The 22,351-nt window shown below is 37.4% G+C and overlaps 1 protein-coding gene across 1 annotated transcript in view; it reads right to left on the bottom strand.

The window, feature by feature from the left end:
- SESN3 (sestrin 3) overlaps nt 1-21,981 on the bottom strand; it is a 73,760-nt gene extending 51,779 nt beyond the window's left edge. Inside the window, exon 1 of the mRNA XM_044258272.1 lies at nt 21,654-21,981. Coding sequence (XP_044114207.1) covers nt 21,654-21,731 — 78 coding nt within the window. The 5' untranslated portion in view covers nt 21,732-21,981. The remainder of the gene's footprint in view (nt 1-21,653) is intronic.
- Nucleotides 21,982-22,351: the final 370 nt, after the last annotated feature.

Below are 22,351 nucleotides of genomic sequence, written 5' to 3'. Positions count from 1 at the left end.
CTTAATTTAACTGCTAAGCACTGAAATAACATTTATTTCTGTAGTGGCAAAACACAAAATACAGATTTGTAAGTTCTGCATGGCAATATTCTACAATGTTATAAGGCTATGGTGTCCTTCTCCACAAAAGCTAACAAACTTTTTCCCCCAGAAAATGTGTTTTTGTAATTTAGAACACAAGATGATCATGTTTTTCCTATTACAAAAAGATAGACACATGTTTCAAAATACACATTTCCCTTGAGAACAGAGAAGTAATACAACAGGAATACTGAAGCATTAAAGCAGCAGGTAAATATTTACTCTCTTCCAGCCTTAATTTATTCTTTCATATAGCGGGGATCTCAACCTTACAAGATTGTTACAAGGATCGAATAAAATAAGGTACGAAGAATAAGCCTAGTACTGTGTCAGGAATATAGTAGGCCCCAAATGAAAAGCAGCCTTATATGCAAATTTCAGGCAGAATTTCTGACAAGATTTACTAATTTTCCTACATTCTGGATTATGTTTCCCTGAGACCTTCATTAAAAACCAAAGTAACTTATTGTTAGTACTATAACCCCCTCTACACCCACTTTTGAGTTACAAAGCAGTGGAAAGAGGATGATGTGAAATCCAATGGAAGGCCTCACACCAGAGGAGGATGGGCGGAGCTCCTAACACTGGTGCGCTGAGGTAGAGGGCAGATGTTTGAGGTACGTGTTGGGGGGGGATTATTCCCAGGTAGCTCGGGTCAGATGGGTGCACTTTAATGAATTTACCTCATGTTTCTCACAGATGAAATTGCACAAAGTAAATGCAGAATTCACCATTATGCCCAAATCATTCCCTTCCATATCAACTGGAACAAATTTGCCTAAGAGCTACACCAGAATGGATAGAATTTTGCATTCTAACACTATATCACTTAAACACAGCTCTTTTTAAGACAGAAAGGAAGACTAAAGACATTTTTTATTATTATCCCACTATGCCAGATTCAAGACTTGGAATACATGCAAATTAAATTTTTTCATGGGCAAAAAGTTAACAGGCAAGATGAAGGGAGAGAAACTCAAGTATGGAAAATCTGCTTTCAATCATTTCATATAGTTTATTATAAATAATACTCTATAAATAAATACTTGTCTTCCTTATATCAAAGATCTGGCCCTATTTAAAAAAAACAATGGAATTAATTTAGGCAATTTATACTTAGATTTGCATTATTTGAAAGCCAGATTCACGAAAAAGATAACCAATTTTATCAAGAAAATTGAGATGCCCTGATATTATTAGAGTAAAAAAACAGGATATATATCTCAGATAATAATCAATTACTTCCTGCTGTGTACACAAAGTCCATTACTTAGACAGTAGTGATAAATCAAGTCTGCAAGTTCTAAAGTTGTAATCAAGCAAAACAGCAAAATTCCTATCAACCAAAAGACATTCTATGTATTTATTAAATATATAACTTACAGAAACACTAGCCTTTAGAAATGGAGACCAGTAGACCATTCCTTCTATACTAGGTGGAATAAAGTCCAAATTATCAATTATTCTGTTTCAAACACTCTTAGAAGAGGAAAACCGAAAACTATCACCTCTCTTGGTTGAGAACTATGTCTCACAACTCTCACTCAAGAAATGCAAATGTACCTCATTATATTAGAGTTTACAGACTTATAAAAGGAAAGGAAATAAAATCATCAGGCACTTCGATGAAAACTCAGAAATTAGTAATAAAAACACTGGGTCAGTTCATTTCTATGTACTTTTCCGTTCTTTTTGGGTACTGAGAATTTCTATCTAGTTTGAGGGAAAGAAAACATATAAGAAAATCCTTGAAGGTACAGTGGTCATAGTTTTAAGCAAGTTACTTTGTGTACCTGATATCCTCATCCAGAAATGAGGATAATAATAACACCTACCTCAAAGGGTAGAATGATGCAAAGCCTGAAATTAAGGCTCAACATTATAAGCTGCCTTGACATCTGATAAAATAAGTAGGATCTCAAATAACCTAACTATAAATTCCCATTCTCACACTGTTCACATGGGTAAGGTCCCCAGACCAAACAACCCTCCTTACCACATGGACCAGGTACAATTATGGCTTTTCCCCAACCAGCAAGTTTCAATTCCCCACAAGTCCATGGAATTATTCAAACAAGCCAATCACAGAGTCCCACAGGAACGAAGTGGGTATCGCAACCTCTTGGTATGACAAAGCCTCCCACCCACAGTCCTTAGTTTTTCACTCCTGAGTGCAACCTCCATGCAGCCCTGCGGGGTGTGCAGTGTTTTCTTTCCCCGGGTTGTGAGTAGGTAGAACAAACTGCTGATCTCATCTGTCCAGTGCTGGGTGTTGTGTGTCTGGACGTCCTATGACCCAAAGTTGGGGATCTCTCCCTCACCAAAGGGGTAAGTAAGAAGCCACTAAAACAAGTCGTGACAATAATTATATGAGTGAATATACGTAGACTTCTTAGAACAGTGTCACATTATCAGCTACATATCTGCTATTATTAGAATTAGTCAATATTGAGTTCACAAAGCATAATGTAATTAGTCAAAATGTTTAAACGTCACCTAACAAGTTAAAGGAAAGATTTATAGAATAGACTGAATTTATAAAACTATTCACTGGCTCACAGTAGTCCCTTAATTCAAAATTCTGCTCATCAAATGTCTCAGACAATTAAAAATGGAAAACAGAATTAGAAAATATAGCCACTTAAGTGGGGAACACTCACTAACACAGTAACTAGTTATACTCTTTAATGAGTAGATGATCATTTTCAAGAATTCAAATTTAGACTGAAAAAATTCTTAAAAATACAGTCACCAAGACCACATCACTCTGCTTTGAAAATTAAAAAGGTATTTAATACTTAACTAGTCTTTTCCACACACTGTATTTACGATTGACATTTTATTCATGCCTTCATAACTGTTATTAAAGTAACAATTGATGAATATCTGTAAAAAGCCAATATAATATGTTTTCCATTTTCACCTCCTTTCAAAGCTATTTAGAAAATATATTTCTCTCCAACCACATAGTAACTGAAACCTAGGTCATATTCTGTATGCCCTTTTATTCTTCAAAAATGCAGGAATACAAATATAAATTAAATAACTGTAAATTAAATTGTTTCAGGGTCACCTGGGTGGCTCAGTCAGCTAAGTCTCTGGCTTTGACTTCGGTTCTCATGATCTCAGGGTCCCCAGATGGAGCCCTGAGTCTGGCTCTTGCTCAGTGGGGAGTTTGCTCAAGATTCTCTCTCTCTCTCCCTCTTGCCCTCCCCCTGCTGTCACAAGCCATCTCGCTCTTGCTTTCAAACAAATAAATCATAAAAAATAAATTATTTCATACGGTAACCATCTTTCCTTATCCTTAGGTCTTAATGAGTAACACCTCCAGATTAACATATAATATTCAAATTAAATATTTGAGAAATTTTTGGAATTTGTACAAGAAGTCTTATCTACCATATAGTCTAAACGTAGAGCAATACAATAGCAGCTATCTTCTGAATTCAAATTTAAAAAGAAAAAAACTAAATTTCTGTTTAAATACTAGTAAGTACAACAGGCTCCTATAGAGAAATCTTGGAATGATGCATATGATAACAGAACAGAAACTGCTATCCAGATAGCTACAATACCTTCATTCATCTCCAGATTGTATCCATCGATGTCTATACGTTTCAGTCCTTATGAACCACCTGCACACACAGTATTATTCCCTGGGCAATTTACCACAGCTACTATGGATATCTATTATATCTATCAGCTTTTGTTTTTGTCTCAATGGGCCTTTAATTTATCATCTCATTTGGATTTGCTCTCTGCACTGAAATTATTTGTTCTACTTATTTCAAAATAGTGATCGTTCTTAAAATTTTTATGAAATATACATTTATTGTGGAAACAAAAGACAATAACAGGAAGTAAATGATAAAAATAATTTCCAGTAATCAATCCCACCGCCCAGGAATTGACATTACTAATTTGAGCCCACACTTCTTTTTTAAGTAATTATTTTAGAGAGAGAGAGAGAGAGAAAGAGAGCGGGTGTGAGTGGGGTCGGAGAGGGAGAGAATCTCAAGCCAACTCCCTGCTGAGCATGGAGCCCAATGTGGGACTTGATCTCAGGACTCCGAGATCATGACCTGAACTGAAATCAAGAGTCAGATGCCCAACTGACTGAGCCACCCAGGCACCCCTGGAGTCCACCTTCTAGTTCCTTTACCTTTTTAAGAATGAAAATGGTATGAAGTCATATGATGTCAAAATATATCCTTTAAAAAAATAAACCCAGCCTTTTCTACTCAATAACCTATTACGGACAATACATTCACTATTCATGTCAATGCACAAATCTAATCCCAAGAGCAGTCCAGTATACTACTGCATTTAGGTCACATATCTGTTCAGTTGATTCCCTTATTAAGAGTAGCCTCAGACCAGGAATGATTTACTAATGATACTTTAAAAAGTAAGAGATGATTCATCTGGAAATGAACCCTTACTGAGATAAGGCTTAGTTGAGAAGGAAATACATACAGAAAAGACAAAAGATTACAGATGATAATGTGGTTTTATTCTTTAGCTCCTACTAAACAGCACTCTCACAGACCTTTATGGAAGGCAAGGTGGCCCGACAGTGAGAACCGAAGTTTTGCCTCTTAAGTAAGTATGGATGCAAGAGGGAACAAGGAAGGCAGGCAGGTTGCCAGTGGAGTCTCCTAAGTGATCTGTAGACACAAAATTATAGGAAGCAGTTGGGGGAAAAAATAGGCACGAAGTGTTGCTTTTATTTTTAATCTTGTCACTGCTTCCAGTGTTCCCCGGAGAATTCTATTTAAATATAATCAAGAATGACCCATAATTTAGTATTTTTATTCTTTATGAGAATAAAATTACAACTAGAGCTAAGCAACCCTTTTTTTTCTCAGGCAGGGGCCCCCATCCTAAACTTATATCTGAGTTGCTCAAATTTTCCATTAATCTGAAGATAATAATTATTGCTCCTTAATTAAAGGAAGGATTGTTATATAGCATTTTGAAATGCTCAGATGAAAAGTGCTATGTAAAAAAAAACCATGTTATGCTAGCTTCATCAGACAGGCAATAACTGACAGGAAATATTCTCATACCTTCCTTTTGCTGCACTGCTATTTTAGACCATGAAAATGCCTTTCTAAATTTCCTTTTTTATGAGTCTCAAAGTCAAAAGCTGACTGCCCATTGCCATGGAGACAGTTCTATTTAAGGTACTATATTAGTCCTTTCCTCGCAGAAGGATAGAAAAGTGGTCAATAGAAAAGCATCACTCTCCATGGGTTAGAATTAAGTAATTACATATGGTTCTGGGGGCAGCAAACACATAAATAGAAATTTAGGAGTAGGGGGCAATTTAATACAGTTTGTTATTTTTCTTGAGAAAGGTCAACACAGGTTAGATTTTACCACTAAGCTAGAGACGATAAGAGAAAAACTCCCATTACCTCAAAATTATATGCAACCAAATAAGAAGATAAAATTATTTCTATTTACTATCCTAGAGAGAACTACAACTGGCCGAAGCAATTTTTCCCTTCAAAGAGCAACCTTTTACCCTTTGGATTTATAGAAAGCCCACGTATAAGAGTTTCCTTTGTGTTAATTTTCAGACTTCCTGATTTGGCTTTCTGACATCCCATCTGTAATTGAAGAGTAAGCAACCAGTTTATAGGTAAAGAGGAATATCCATAATTTACAGGTATGTTTAAATTTGTCTAAGGGACTCAAAACAAAACAAACAAACAAAACAATCAAAAACTTCCAATCTTTCAATACTAAACCTGTCTTTAGGACAGGTTTATCACTTATCTGTTTATCACAGATATTATCACTACTTCTCTTTCTGTTTCAGAAAAAAAAGGTCCAAAATTATAATCTTCTGTGAAATAAAAATAATTTAAGATGATGAGACCCATCCAAGTCTATCAATGTTGGTACTAAAACATTATATTTATATAAATAAGCAATTTCCAAAGATATTTTCATTTGAGTTCAGTCATAAAACAGCTTCTAAAACCCAACTCTCTTTTTTTCCCTTAAGCTAAAGTTCAGAATCCAGCAACAATAAAATAAGACATTATATTTCTTAGGGTAAGAGCATGTTGTACCAGATGGTCTCAAATCTGTATTTTTTTAAACAGGCAAAGAAATCTTTCTGATTCTAGAGCTGATACTCTTTATTATCCATAAAAAGTAGGGATTTCATACTGACTTAATCTGAAACAATTTCCTCTTCTTACCCCATTTCTCAAACAATCGATAAAGCATATTGGAAATAAAATGAACCCATACAATTTTGATTTGTAGAAGCATTTGGTTAATAACTGTAGACCAGTGGTTCTCGACCCTTAAGAACCCATCGGGATCACCTGGAGGGGTTTTAACAATACAAATGGGCAGGCCTCACCTCCAAAATTTCCGATTCAACAGAGCTGGGTCAGGGCCCCAAATAGTGCATTTCTAACAAACTCCCAGGTGATGCTGATGTTCCTGGTTCCAGGACCACACTTCAAGAACCATTGTCCTGGACATTAAATAGGCTTATCAGCTTACAGAATTATTATTCTGTTAATATATCACTTCCATCTTTCCCCAAAGGAACCATTTTAAATAAAACAACAGCTTCGGTCTCAGGGGTGGGTCTGGGGGAGGACAGTCAATCATAGCAATTTGGAAAGGATATCCATTCAATCAAAACCAAGTTAATTCCTAACACTTGTTATCCAGTGGTTAGGCAGCTGCTGGGGTTACAATGACATTCAGGAAAACAAACCCTTGACCAACAAAAGAAGGTTGCGTCTCCTATGGATTCAACTGGCCTTGAAAAGCAACTATCTACTATAGACTTGTGCGGAGAAACGTAGTAATTGAATGTAAGTTTTTTCTTAGAAATAACTGTAAACCAATTATGCATTTACATATGATCCAGAAAACGTATGTATCAACATTTCTGGGAGTTCAATCTAGCTTTCCCACTGACTTACACTTTCATTTTAGACACCCCTTATCTTGAATTGATTGATCTACAACTGACAGCACATTGCAATTTGGTTTTCAAGTGCTCTATAGCTCTGTCAAATAGTTGATTATCCATAAACACTACCATTAAAAGACTATAAAGATAGAATAAAAAGAAGTATCCTTTTATAATAACAATATACTCCTCCATTATTTTATGGGTATGAAATGTATACCTGTCACTGACAAAGTAATGAGCTAGCTAGAAGTACCGGTAGACAAACTACTTCATTCTCATGACATCAGAGTACCTTTGATAAATGGTAACACTGTGGTTTATTAAAAGCTAAAATTGTTAAAATGTACAGGCAGGGCAAGTTCAGACTTTAGTGGCATTTTAAAGCAAAAGCTATAACACCTGATAGCATACTGATAGTAGGATTCTGAGTGAGTTTCTTACTCAGTTTTTTAAAAAATTCAACTGTTTCTATAAATATCTGAAGTTAGATGGAGTTATCATCAAGGTACTCATTAATGATCAATTCTTTCCATTTGCCACTGTGACAAACATTGTCTCTGCAATCACTTTAATAAAGACCATTAGTAAAGGAAACAAAAGAAAAAACACATAGATGTACTTACCTTTAAAAGCTTACCATCAATTAAAAGTAAATTATTTTCCATGAATAGCTGCTTTTACATCGTAGGATTTGTTTTAGAAACCGAAGTGCATCAATCCTAAAATTTATGTGGAACCACAAAAGATCCAGAACAGCCAAAGCAATCTTGAGGAAAAGAGTAAAGATCACACTCCCTGATTTTATCTATTAAAAAGCTCTGGTAATCAAAATAGTATAGTATTGGCATAAAACAGATATGTAGATCGATGGAACAGAATAGAGAGCCCAGAAATAAACCCAAGCATACACTGTCAATTACTTTACAACAAAGAAGGCAAGAACATACAGGGGGGAAGGACAATCTCTTCTAAAATTGGTGCTGGGAAAACTGGACTGCCACACAAAAAAGAAGGAAATTGGACCACTATCCTAATCCATACACAAAAACTGACTCAAAATGGATGAAAGACTTGAATATAAAACGAGAAGCCATGTAACTCCTAGAAGAAAACAATGGTGTTAAGCTCTTTGACATCATTCTTGTTTGTTTTTTTTAATCTGACTCCAAAGGCAAAGACAACAAGAGCAAAAATAAACAAGTGGGACTACATCAAACTAAAATGCTTCTGCACAGCAAAGGAAACCAAATTAAAAAGGCAACCCAGTGAATGGGAGAAAATATTTGCAAATCATGTATCTGAAGAGAGGTTAATACTGAAAGTATATAAAAAACTGATACAGTAACAAAACCTCCAAACAACCCAATTTTAAAAATGAGCAGGGATCTAAATAGACATTTTCCCAAAGACATCCAGATGGTCCATAGGCACATGAAGAGATGCTCAATGCCACTCATCACCAGGGAAATGAAAATAAATCAAAACCACAATGAGATATCACCTCGCACCTGTCAGAATAGCTATCATCAAAAGGACAAGAGAAGGGAGCCCTTGTATATTGGTGGTGGGAATGTAGATTGATACAGCTACTATAAAGGACAGGATGGAGGCTCCTCAAAAAAATTGAAAGTAGAACTGTCATATGACCCAGCAATTCCACATCTGGATGTTTATCTTAAGAGAACAATAAGCCTAACACCCAAAAAGGTATCTGCATCTCTAGTTCACGAAAGCATTATTTACAACAGCCAAGACAAGGACATAACCTAAATGCCCATCGATGAATGAATGGACAAAGATGATGTCACACACACACACACACACACACACACACACAATGGAATACCACTCAGCCACGAAAAAGACTGAAAGCTTGTCCTTTGTAACAAGGAGAGACCTTGAGGGTATTATGCCATGTGAAATTAGTCAGACAGAAGAAGACAAATACTATATGGTTTCAGTTACCTCTTGGAAATCTAAAAAAAATAAATGAACACACGAAAAATCAAACTCATATAGAGACTAGATGGGTGGAGAGGAGAGATACAGAGGAGAAGACAGTGGAGGGGTGGGCAAAGTTGGTGATGGGGATCAAGCAGCACAAATTTCCAGCTATAAAATAAATTAGTAGTAGGGATGGACTATACAGCATGGTGACTGTACTACTGGAGCACAATGGAAAGTTGCTAAGAAAGTAAATATTCAAAGTGCTCATCACAAGGAAAAAACAAGGTCATAACTTTGTGTGGTGTCAGGCGGTAACTAGACTTACTGTGGTGATCATTCGGCAAGGTATACAAATGTCTAAGCATTATGCTGTACACCTGAAACTAATATAATGTATATCAATTATGCTTTAAAAATAAAACTAAGAACACCAGATTAGTGATTACTTCATAACATAAGAGAGAACTAGATAAGCATAATCATACATATCAGTACTTGGGTTTTATAAATTTAATTCTCCCATATAGAATCATAACAAGAGTTGGTCAAAAGAACTCCCTACCAGATATAGTATGAAGCACACAATATTAAAATGCATAGCTTGTCGGTCAATCTTCACTTCAGTGAAAATTCTGATTCAGGGTCTGAATCTTGCACTCGGTACTGGCTTTGTCATTGCTCTAGACATCTTTTGAAGACCACGAAGACATCATATACTGATACTTTTACAAAGGTGCAACCCTGGTAAATGGTGCCATTTTATATTCACTGACTAAATACTCGGTGTGAAATTTTAAAACTCTTCGTCTTAAAAAGTATCCTGAATAATTAACGATTTTCCATTTTTGAATTATTGACAGCCATCACTTCTGCTCACCAGGGGAGGGTTTTTTTCCCACTGAATTACCCTCTCCTCGCACATACTGCCCATCCCAGCACTCGGGTACTACCCTTGTCAGCTCTGGAGTATGTGTTTGTCTCACTTACCATATGACACAGTTCTTGAATGCCACTATGTTAATGTTGGTGGAGAAATTGAGACAATGAATTCAACACTTTAAAATTCACTATAGAAAAAGTATGATGCGTGTCGCATTGCCCATCTGTAGTCATAAGAAGCGTCTAGGGAACTATCCTATATCCTACTCACTCAAGACCTCAAAGACACTATGGATGACAGAGCTCTGAAATCTTAACATGGGGATTCTGACCAGCACAAAGAACACATTTAGAATCTTAAGCAGCCAGTTTTGCACTATGGTCTCTCAAATCAAATCATTCGTTAGTTAGGTTTTGCAAAATTCTTGAAATGTAACTGTAATTAAAATGTAAGGCTGTGGAATATATAATGGTACTCCTACTAAAACCACAACAAGGTGTGATATGGAGTTACTGCAAAAGAGCTTAAGAAAAAGGGGGAGGGGACTCTGTGTTTATGTGTTTAATGGCCTGACAAATGTGCTTTCAAGAATATTTAGTATTTACAGATTTTTTGAAATTTTACTTTGGATAGATTCAAATTATGTTATCTAACCAGGTACTAAAGACAAGTCATTCTAATTAGATGTTTTTGCAGATTTGCTGTTTATTCATAGTCAGCTTTGGATTCATTTTGCACACTAATGAAAATACAGTTCGAATGATATAGGAATTTTTCTTTTTTTAGGGAGGTAATATACTGTCTATATGTTAGTAATGAGCAGGCACAATCCAGAAAAGTCAGCTAATCTAGGCCTCTGATGCCCACTTCCTTGCACGTCCCCTACACCAAGAGGTCAGCTAGCTCAACTGCCGGCTACATACAGCCTGCCGTCTCTTTTTTTACTGCCTGGGTTTTATATTTTTAAATTATTGAAAAAAAAAACCCAAAAGCATATTCATGACATGGGAAAATAATATAAAATTACAACTGCAGTGTCCATAAACAAAGTTTTATCGGAATAAAAGCCACATCCATTCCTAAGTATTCCTTTATGGAAGAGACATACTTTATGAAAGAGACATTCCTTTATGAAAGAGACATAGTATTTAGTGCCCTTAAGAATGAGGGGAAATATGTGTTTAGGCAAATAAAAGTGTAAAAACAATTCTTTTTTGATAAAAATATATACATTCCCATTTTATGATTATTCTCTATGAGTTCTCTATGGCTGGTTTTGCCATCCAAGGACAGAGTTGAGTTGTTGTTGCACAGAAACTACCTAGGCTTCATTTTGGGCTTGTGAACCTAAAATATTCACTATATAGTCCTCTGCAGAAGAAATTTGCCAAACACTATTTATACCATCTGTCAAATGAGGGGCATAATTGTGAAGCTCTCTTTCGGAGATCCAGATGTAGGCTGTATCGTCACCCAGCTTCTACCAAGAACGCTGATGTCCTCACTGTCTGTGTTTTCAGCACTTAACAGGAGCATCTGAGGTTTGCTGAATGAATATATAAAAGAATGACAGATATTCATATAATATGTGAGTGTATTTTTACGGAAAAAGAGAATTGTTTTCACATTCATATTTGCCTAAACATATATTTTCCCCCATTTTCAAGGGCACTAAATACTAAGTAGGTCTCTTGCATAAAAGAACACTTATGAATTCATACTAGTCTTGGGTATTCAACAATACACTCTGCCTAAAGAATATTAAAAACTTAGACCTTGTGGTTATCTTAATAGCTACCCAATATAAAACAATAGCTTACAAGATTATTAATTATATAGGTCATACTCTATCAAAAAATAAAAGTACAACACAAATAGATATTCTGCACCCCCCCAAGAATTCACTAATTTCAGCTAATATATTATTCACAAAGGTTTATAGAAAAGAATTTGAATATTATTTGGGATTTAGTGCTGAGATACCTTTAGCTTAGGTGATTTTTGTTTTAATCACCTTTTGGTGGAGTAAATTTGCTGGGTGTGTTTTCCTTTATTAATTTATACCAAAAAAATTAAGATATACAAGTTAAATCCCTAATCTCATATAAAGAAGAAAACTTCCTGAGGGGTTAAATTTTTTTTTTCCATTTGTATTACCTTAAAGACAAAATGTAAAGTAAAAAAATATCCCACCCAGCTTAAAATGAACTGTGCTGGGCCAGAGCCATAGGAACAAAGTATAAAGCATGCAAGGATAAGCCAGCTTGATGTTGGGCCCTTGGTTATTCCAACACCTCACCATTACTCAATATTTATCCCCTTCTTCATTTCAACTGTTACTTGAATACTGGGTAGAACTCCATCCATGGAATCTTCCTGTTAGACACAATAACCAAACATAGTTTCAGAGGGAACATATGACAAAATATTTTTGGTCAAAATTATTTACCCTTTTTACTGTTAAGCATTTAAGTTAGGAAAGCCCTCCAGTGAAGCAGTTACTTAGATTTTGGAATGCAATTTCCCCTGGAGACAATGTTATACCTAGTGGTTAGGTTTCCAAGCTAATGAGTAAAGTCATGTTGATAGAACTGTAATATTAATAGTAAACTAGATATCTTACTGTGTTTCTATGGAGAGACTCTCAAGAGTTCTAATTTACAAATAGCAGGACCACATCTTCCCACAAACTCCTCTCCCCAACATAAACCCTTTGTAACAATGGTAACTCCTCTGTAAGTCTTCTGTAGATGTCACATACAAAAGGTAGGTAAGGGGAGGCCAGTGGCTGGACACCAGTCCCAGGAACTGGGCTTCCTTCTAGCATCATTTTTGCCTTACCACAGAAAGCCAATATGGAATATGGTGGAAATGAGCATTTATGTTACATCTTCCTAAATAACTCTTTGTTACTGCAAAATGTCACTAAAAATTGAGAACATTTCTTTAGAGGTCCTACTCCAGAAACAGAACAGTCAAAATGCTTCTAGACAATGTCTTGTGTCAGATCTATGTCAGCAGTACTGAATGCATCAGTGTTGCCGAACTAATGAATGACTGATTGGCAAAAGAAATAGGTCAATGTTTGCTGGAAAACTAGGAAAAATCCATCCTGGGATTAGGAAGAATGATCAAATAATTAACAGACCTAGGTAACAGAGCTAACTAGATAGGCCAAAACTTTCTATGAGAATCTCAATTTGTTTGTCAATCTATTTAGTCTTTTAAAGAAATTTGCATTTCTAATATAAAAATAGAAAATATCTGAATTTGAAATCCCTATTAATCTCTTGATGAATCAAGTCCTAGTAAGTTTTATTAATTCCACATTTTGTGAAACTTGTTCCATAAAGAAAACGTGTAAATTAAGGAAATTCAGTGTTTGTATCTGTATAAGGAGATAGACCTGGTTTCAAATCCTGAGTCTACCACCTATTGGTACTATGACCTTAAACAAATAATTAAAGCTCTCTGAGCCCTAACTCTACAACCATAAAATGTAATAATTCTTTATCGGATCACCATGATGATTAAATGTGATACATATGCAGGGCTTATATAGTTAAGTTTATGGCACACAGGAGGTATTCAAAAGAAGCCAGTGGGTCGCCTGGGTGGCTCAGTCAGTTAGGCATGTGGGGTGGAGCTCTACATTGGGCTCCCTGTTGAGCAGGGAGTATGCTTCTCCTTCTCCCTTTGCCTGCTGCTCCCCCTGCTTGTGCTCCCTCTCTCTGTCAAATAAATAAAACCTTAAAAAAAAAAAAAAGCTAGTATCATTACTGACATTATAAAATACACTTCAAAACTAAGGGTTATGATCTCAGGTAATTACAATAATCTTTCACAGAATCCAGCTTTAGTTAGCCAGGAGGTTAATTTCAGCCTTCTCAATATTCAGCCTGTATCTATAATTGGAAAGAGAAATTCCATTTCTTCAAGCGACTAGTTTCATCTTTGCAAGAGAGGGAGATGTAAAAATAAAATATGTACCTAGGAATGAGAACATATACCTACCTCCACTACAAGTAGTTGTTAATTAGTAGAAAAAATAAGGCTCACTCAAATGCATATTTTACACTTTAAGAAATCTCTGGTGCAAGAAATAACATGGCCCTAAATCAGCCATTTTTATACTTGTTCACCCTTATTCATGTATGATATGTTTAATACATTCTTCATGAAATCTAAGGTTAAATGCCCATTACTCCTTATTGGAAGCTTTGAGCAACAAAATGCAAGGTTATTCCAAACCACCATGAAACATCCCATAATATTCATGTGTCCCTCCGGGGGCAGTCAATATGCTGGCCCATAGACCAAAAAGTGACTCACTTCTGGGTGGATCTAAAAAAGTAAAGGCTAACTAAGGGGCAGTCCAGGCCCAGGAAGAGTTGTCTGGTTCAGTTACTAAGGGAGTGCTTGCTGGCCAAGGGGATCACAGCTGGCTTGGGAGATTTCCAAAATAAAGGGCTTGGGGGAAGTGGAAGAGGGAAAGGCTTCCCTGGAATAATATGTGAAAAGAACCTTAGAAAGGGGCCTACAGCGAATCTTGGAAGTTTGAAGGTAGGTCCTTAGTACTCCAAAACTGCCATCCCTTAGGAACCTAGCACATTCCAGGAGGTAGAGTATATGTCCATAACAAAGCAATGGCTATTTTACATTTCTGAAAAAGACCAATAGCTAAGGCCATTGTCCTGACCCTCTTAGTGAACTGACATTCCAGCCCCCTATCTGAACTCCCTCCAAAACATAGCTTATTTCACTGAAACATTCCCATGGTCATGAAGATGGTAAAGTCATCTTTGCCACTGAACTCAAAGTGTTCTTTCTTCGTAGAAAACAAAATATGACTGTAAAGACCAGACATATCAGACAAATATCAAACCTATTCTGGAAAATGAGAAAAGTTCTCATTTTATCAGATTATATTATATTCAATATAAGTATACTGCCAACGTTTATAAGAGCAACAGATCTTTAAATGAGAATTCTAATTTTGCTAAAAATAAACTTTGTTAACTAGATCCCAAATAAGAAGAAACCTAGTAGGGGAAAGATATATGCAAATAATTGTTAATTACAGTTTAATGTGGTAAGTATGATAAAGGCAGTATATTTGGGCGGAACAGCAGTCCTGGGAGCTAGAAGGAAAGTGGTTTAAAGATCAGGAAACACTTCGGAGATGTCACAAGCTCTGAAGATTTTTGAAAGACAAATCGGAATTCTACATGTTAACTGTAGACTTAGATATAGGATATATATTTTTAAGTTTATACCTCATCTACTTATGCACTTAAGGTAACTGTGTGGGAACATCACCAATCATTTTGGTTTTGCCATGTATTTACTGTATATGGGTGAATCCCATCTCCTCCCCCATCCCTGCCCCCCACCACAGTGGTATTGTAGGGATAGTCTAGACACTGGTAGTCATTTATAGGTCTCACTAGATCTAATCGAGTAAATAGAGCCTTATGCCCATGCCTTCAAGACCACACTAAACTACAGGTGATTGTCTGTTGTAGCTTGTGTGGACAGAGTAACCTGCACCCCCTACACACAAAATAGAAAACACCCTATCTTTGAGGATTGCAGTATTTAGGGACTCCCACATTCAGAGCTGTCCTAATTCCTATCTATAGTGGTGGTGTTCTTTTCCTTTATTCTAGCAATGCTTGTTATCAGCAGTCTACAGTAATACTTCTCTGATTCTTTCTTGTCTCTTCTTCTGTTGCTTCTCCCACATGTCTCAACTTTCAAGAAAAAAGGCTAACCTGGCTACTCTGAACCTTTCCTTTTCAGCCAAGAGTCAACTGATTAGAACACAATGGACATAATCTTTGGATCTGACCATTCTTCATTGCCGAGTACTTAGAATATTCTCTCAGAGCCAGAGACGTGTTTGTCCCCCTCCCTGGTTTTTACCAGGTAAGGGGATGGTCACGAAAAGTAAAGATCATTTCTAGTTAGCCTTACCCTTACTGTGAGAGTGGAGAAGCTTCTGCGATGTCACTGAAAAGGTGCTAGGCAGCCTCTGCAAGTGATCCTCACACAGAATAGAGGTGACTGGGTTGGCCTCATCTACATTTTCTGTGAGCGGTACCTGCCTTTTGTTTTCCCCCCAGATTCCTAGGAATTACATTTATATGCACCATACATGTATATGAACTCTGCCACAACAGTTCTCAAATGTTCTGGTCTTGGAACTCCTTCACACTCTTAAAAATTTCAGAGGGAACCAAAGAGATTTTGTTTGTGTATGGGTTATAACTGTCAATATTTACTGTATTAGGAATTAAAACTGAGAAAATGTTAAATGTTAAGTCACTTAAAATAATAAATCCATTACATGTTAACATAAGGCACATATTTTTAGGAAAATAACTTTATTTTCCAAAACAAAAAAATAGTGAGCAGAGTGACATTTATGGCTTGCAGATCTCTTTAGTATCTGTTTAATAGAAGACAGCTGAATTTTATATCTGATTCTGTATTCAATCTGTTGCAATGTTTTGATTGAAGTATGAGAGGAAAATCTGGCCTTACACACACATTAAGAAGTCGGGAAATGAAGGAGTTAACTGTGAATATGCTTCTTTGATAGCACACCAAAACTCCACAAGCTGAGTTTCCTAATAGTCCCTTACAACGTGGAATCTGAAACCCTATCAGGAAACCCTATTAAAATCTATTTGCCTAGCTTGCACTTCCAATGGATCGTTTACCCATGTAGGCTTTTGATAAACATTTGCTCAAAAATGAGCATCTTTACTCATTGAAGAACCACTGACGACATTCACCGCCATAAAGAGAAAGAATGGCCAGGTGGAGTGTTTGGAGGATCTAGAGCCGTTCACAGACGCTGAAGATACTCCCTGGTAGCTTCAATACTTCAGGGGACCATAAGAATATTGTTTTATTACAGAAGTGGTTCTAAGAATTAAATGGACCCTTTTACTAGTTGTAGGATAGAGGTCACAGCACTTAAATTTTCTGTGAGAAGCAACTGAGATAATGTGAAAGCACTCTAAAAATAGTGAATGAAAGTCTAGACAAAACTTGAGTTATTACCCAATACTTTCGAAAAGGAAAAATGGGGCAGAGATGGGGAGAGAGACTGACACCTTTCCTCCCATAACTCTTTTCCTAAATTAGAACTATTCTTTGCTTTACCCTAGATATCCCCAACTTTTATTAAATATAGTCATCTTTGACTTTTTAGTCCTTTCAAACTACTAATTTTCCTCATCTGCCGAAGTGTTGAAAAGGCGGTTTCATTTTATCTAATTATTGAAAAAAATAAAAGCAATGCACTGGATTAGTACATAAGAGGGGGAGGAGTAGGTATAAATAGAAATATGCAAATCAAAAACCAGTATGTTGATCATTCTAACCAAAGCATAGTATCTTTACCTCTCATTTACAGACATTATAGTTAAAAAGGACAGAAAAGTGAAGACTAACCAAATTACTCACTATGTACTGAAATATATTGCTGTAACTCACAAAGAACTACAGTGGCCTGGAAAAATAAATAGGCTCATATGTTTCTTATATTTATAAGTTACACTTCATGGTTTACAAAGCACTTTAACACATTCTCTCTCTCAAGCTATGCAGCAACCTTTAAGTCAAACAGAAATTATCTACATTTTACAGGAAAAAATTTGTCTTCAAGGAAATTAACTAATTTGCCCCAAATTAAAAGACCTGCCAGAGACGTACCAAACTACAAGATCTATGAGAGACCATGAGCACATCTAGTGGCTTCCCCCATCACTACATTAGAAGGTATGTTTTGGCAGTTCCCAGGGGGTGGGAAGGTGGGAGAAGTAACAGAATCCCTTTTACAAATGAAATTTCAATTGGATCTGAACTATGCAACATACAAATATACAAAACAATGATTTTAATGTGTTTTAGTTATGAAGTAACAATTACTGTTAACAAGAAGTTTGTTAACAAATAAAACTATAACAGTAGAAATATAACATGAGCAGATACACGTGGGAAGGATTTTTTTAACCATCTTTCTTACCAATAGCATATTAACAAAAAGATTCAAATACATATATAAGCATAGCAGAACAAGCTTTAATTCACAGCCTGCACATAATAATCTTGTAACAAAAGGTAACTTTTAAAACAATTTGTTAAAATTTGGTAAAACATATTTTGGTGTAGCTGTATTTTTAAGTTACGACTTAAGAATAAGTGTAATTGTATTTAAAAAGGCATTTTAGGGCTTCCTAAAAAGCAGCTTGAAAACCATTGTATAATGGTTTGCTATCATATATTCACTGCTTCATCTCTACCTAGTTAAGATAACAATAGTAAGGATAAAATAAAATAGTTAAGATAAAATAAGTAAAAAGATAAATTAGTAAAAAACTGATTTTGACAATCAAAAAATATATATATAAGAAACCTAATTAATCAAGAGTACAGCTACAAAAATCAGCCAAAGCAATTATATTCTACATTCTACTGAATGAACCTTATAAAATTGCTATTAATTGACAATTTTAATTATAAAAGTGAGGTTCATATGGTTCAATTTAGTATTTCCCATTTTATTTTTGGAGTCCTTTCGCTTAACAACCACCAAAAAGTTGCCAAAATAATTGATTATAGAAACAAAGTGGAAAAATGCAATACCCAACAAAAATCTATCTCTAGAACTACCTAAACACATAAAGAATTTTTAAATGTTAAAGTGCAATTTTATTCACTTCACTAGTACTGGCAGCTCCATACTCAAAATCATTGTAATATGCCCCCTTTCATTCATCAGAAGATTAGTGGACTGACAGTTACCTACCTTAATGCAGTTTGGTACTCCACTTTGAAATTTATCCAGTTGTCACCAGAATTTCTTCAAGAAACATGTATTTTACTTCAGAATTCATTAACTTTTCCAAGTAAGTGGAAGCATTTCCTTTTTTATTAAAAACTTTATTGAATTATTTCATTGATAACAGAACTTAGAAAGAGTTATAGATGTGAGGATAGTTTGTTGTTCCTTCATTTCTTTCCCTGTATGGGTAATATATTCTTTTTACTAACCTAGGCTACCAAATTAGGCATATTCAATATTTTAAGAAGTCTTTCTACTTTGGAAGACACTGAATCAAAATTGTAAAAGCACTTCTAATAATGAATGTGACTCTCATACAATATATAACTCAATTTTCGGACATTGTTTAAACCAAGTTATTTCATTGAAGGTGAATCCAGTTCCTTTTGAAGTCCCCTCCCTCCAAATTCAATACATTGCAACAAATTAAGCTACTTAAAGAAAAAAGCTTCATGCCACATAAAAGGTGACTCTTTCCCCATCATTAATGAGGATTATAACAGCAAAGAGTAATTCACACTGGGTGTGCATGAGTTTCATTCTTCATTATGAAATGAACTAAAATTCAAAATGCTATGACTCACTTGGTTATTACTGAACACTTTATTAAGTGGAAAACAAGATAAATTCAAAGAATCACACTTTTAGAGTTATAGATGAATTTTAAAGTTATATAGTTTCTATCAAAAAGAAAATCATCTTTATTAGAAATAAACTCTTACATGCTATTTTTAGAATGATGAAGAATTTAAAATGCTAAACCACTTGATATCTTTTAAGAGCACTTAAGAATAGCACTCTTTAAAAGCTACAAATATTGCCAAGTCATGTCATAACTGGCTCAAGCAATCCCATTTCCATCTAAAGTTATTTCATGCTACTGCATGAATCAATATTAAATACCTTGGAGTTACTAAAAGCTGGAATATTGGCAGAGGTACATAGCAATTACAAAATATGAAAATGGTGAATATCCATTTTCCATATACCTCTTTCTTTTAAGAATGACTAGAAATGAGGATGTTCTTTCTAGGCAAATAGAAATAAGTTTCTTAAAAGCTAAGAGAAAGATATAAAGAATGCCAGCAAAGAGTGATGGATCCATAGCCATGGTTTTCTTTAAAAAAAAAAAAAAACAAACAAACTAGATTTTGAAGCGTAATATCACCTCCAAACATTTTATTAGCCTACCAAACTGCCAGAGCCATTTAAAAAAAAAAGTCAAAGTCAATATAGTCCTTTTGTTCCTTATTCAGTTAAAACAAAACAAAACAACTAGCTGTTATTTTAACCAGGCCTGAGTTTAATCAGATGTGTCTCAACCAACAATTTTTTCATGTTAAACACATAACTTACCACTTTTGAAGTCAGGAAATAATAATAATATTTTTTTTTTTAAAAAGCTAGTTTCATATGACATCTGACCCTGAAGTGAAAGAGTTAACATTCAACTAAGCTGATCTGCACTTCTGATCCATTACATTTCTCACAAGCTGCCCTACAATGAGCTGAGCAAGTATCAACTGTAATTTGATCCCAGAGTTTATGGAAAAAAATAACTGCACATACGCAACATGCACATTTAATAAAAATCTGTTTCAAGAGAAACATATCCAATAAACACAATTTAAGGCATATTTAACCGTTCGGTTAACTTCAAATCTGCAATCCTTTTGCTTTCTTCATGCTCTCAAAATAGTGGGGGGGGGGGGAAGCAGCAGCCCTACTGCAGGGAAAAGAAGCTTGAAAAACAACTTTGATTGGCACTTGGCCTGACCCACAGAGGAAGAAAAACAGTTTTTGGACAAAGAGCGCAAATATTTGAGCTTGCTTACTTACATGCTTTCTTTCTATTTTTAATATATAAATAACAGTCCCAATTGCACTGTATTTGGAGAAACTGACTAAAAACGGTGCCGTATTCGTCTTAGTCTTTCAGTCCGGATGCATTTGCACAGCTCAGCAATTTTAATTCATTTGTACTGGACAAACAGAAGCACCTCAACTACTGTTTCCGCTTAATGAAACGTAAAAATACAGTTTGGAGAAAAAGAAAGTGATTATTATATTACCCAGTGGAGGCCGTTCAGGTCTGATTAAAAGCTTTTCTCGGTCTAAAGCGACATCTTCTCATTCCCCTCCCCCACCCCTTAACGGAGTGATTAAGCCAAGTAAGCTAAACAATTCTGGAGTAAACTTTCTATCAGTCACTCAGGGAAGCAATAAGCTGATTTGTACATCTGATTTTTCTGGACCGACACGGGGCGGGGGGGGGGCGACTGCTGAGGAGTGATAACCCGCGTCCACCTCCGTCTCCTCCTCCCCCAACCCCAGAGGAACTGTAAGGTCGAATAGCATTTCCCATGGGCATAAAGTTCAAGCTGCTTTACCAGTTCCTTTTAAGACTAAACTATAGACACAAGACTGCCGTCAGGAGAATGCAAAAAGGCGTGTTAAGGGAGAGCGCACAAGGAAGGCAGAAACGACCGAATAAACAAAAACCACCCCCGCCAAGAGTTAGCCACACAGCAAAGAGGGAGCCAGGTTCCTCAAGACCAGACCAGGCTGTTCAGACTCCGCACCGACCTCCATCCACAGCACCCGGAGGAGGATCGCTCCCTCTCTCCGCCCGAGGAGCAGGCCGGAGGTGGCAAGGCAGGGAGGTGAGCCGAGAGACAGAATACTGGCAGCAAAAAGAAAATCGGGGGAAAAAAAATCCCCAACCCCTCGGGACTAGCATCTGTCCCGGCGGAGATAAAACGCAGCAGTGCAAACCTCCACCCTCAACCCACGCCCCCTTCTTCGGTCCCGGCGTGGGGAAGGTGCCCGGGGATCCCTCTGAGCCTCGCCCCAACAGTGTGCCCCGGGGCCGAGCAGCCCGAGCCCCGCCGGCAGCAAGCGCCCCTCTCGGGCTGGACCCCAGGCCGAGCCCGTACCTTCCGCAGCACTTTCCGGCAGTTGGTACAGAGCAGGTAGTTGGCGGCGGCCGACGGGCTGCTGCCGCCCCGGTTCATCGTGGCTGTGGGCGCCGAAGGCGAAGACGGACGGCGGGGCCGGGGCTGGGTATCACTGCGGCCGCCCGCGCCGCTGCGGGGTCGGACCGTCCCCCTGCCGCCGGCTGCGCTTCAGCCTCAGCCTCCCTCGGGCGGAATGTCGGGACGGCAGGCGACGGCCAGAGAACGAGCGGCGCTGCCCGAGGCGATCACCGCGGCGGCTGCCGAAGCGCCGGCGGAGACGGCGGCGGCTGCTCCTCACCGGCCCGTTGTTCCTCCCGCCCCCATCCTCCAGACCCCCGCCCCCGCCAGGCTAGGACGAGCAGCCGCCACCGCTGCCGCCGCCTCCGCCGCCGCCGCAGCGCCTCAGTGCGGCCCCGCCCCCGCCTCCCCACCACCTTCACCACCTCCACGCTCCGGTACCGCCCCCTCCCGCCATTCGGACAGCCCCGGCCACGCCCCTGGGCCTCTAGCCCGCAGCCAATGAACAACCAGAGCCCGGTTGGGAGCCGCGCCGGCCAATCACAGAGGCCGAGGACGCCTTGAATCTCCGGGCAAGTTAAGTTTATCTCCGAGGCTCGGAACTGGAGAGCGATGGCGGGTTAGTTAGGTAGTGGGGTGGAAGGGAATACAGTTTGTGC

This window comes from Neovison vison, chromosome 7, assembly GCF_020171115.1.
Source record: "Neovison vison isolate M4711 chromosome 7, ASM_NN_V1, whole genome shotgun sequence".
NCBI classification, from domain to species: domain Eukaryota; kingdom Metazoa; phylum Chordata; class Mammalia; order Carnivora; family Mustelidae; genus Neogale; species Neogale vison.
This window is presented reverse-complemented; position numbering and strand designations above follow the sequence as displayed.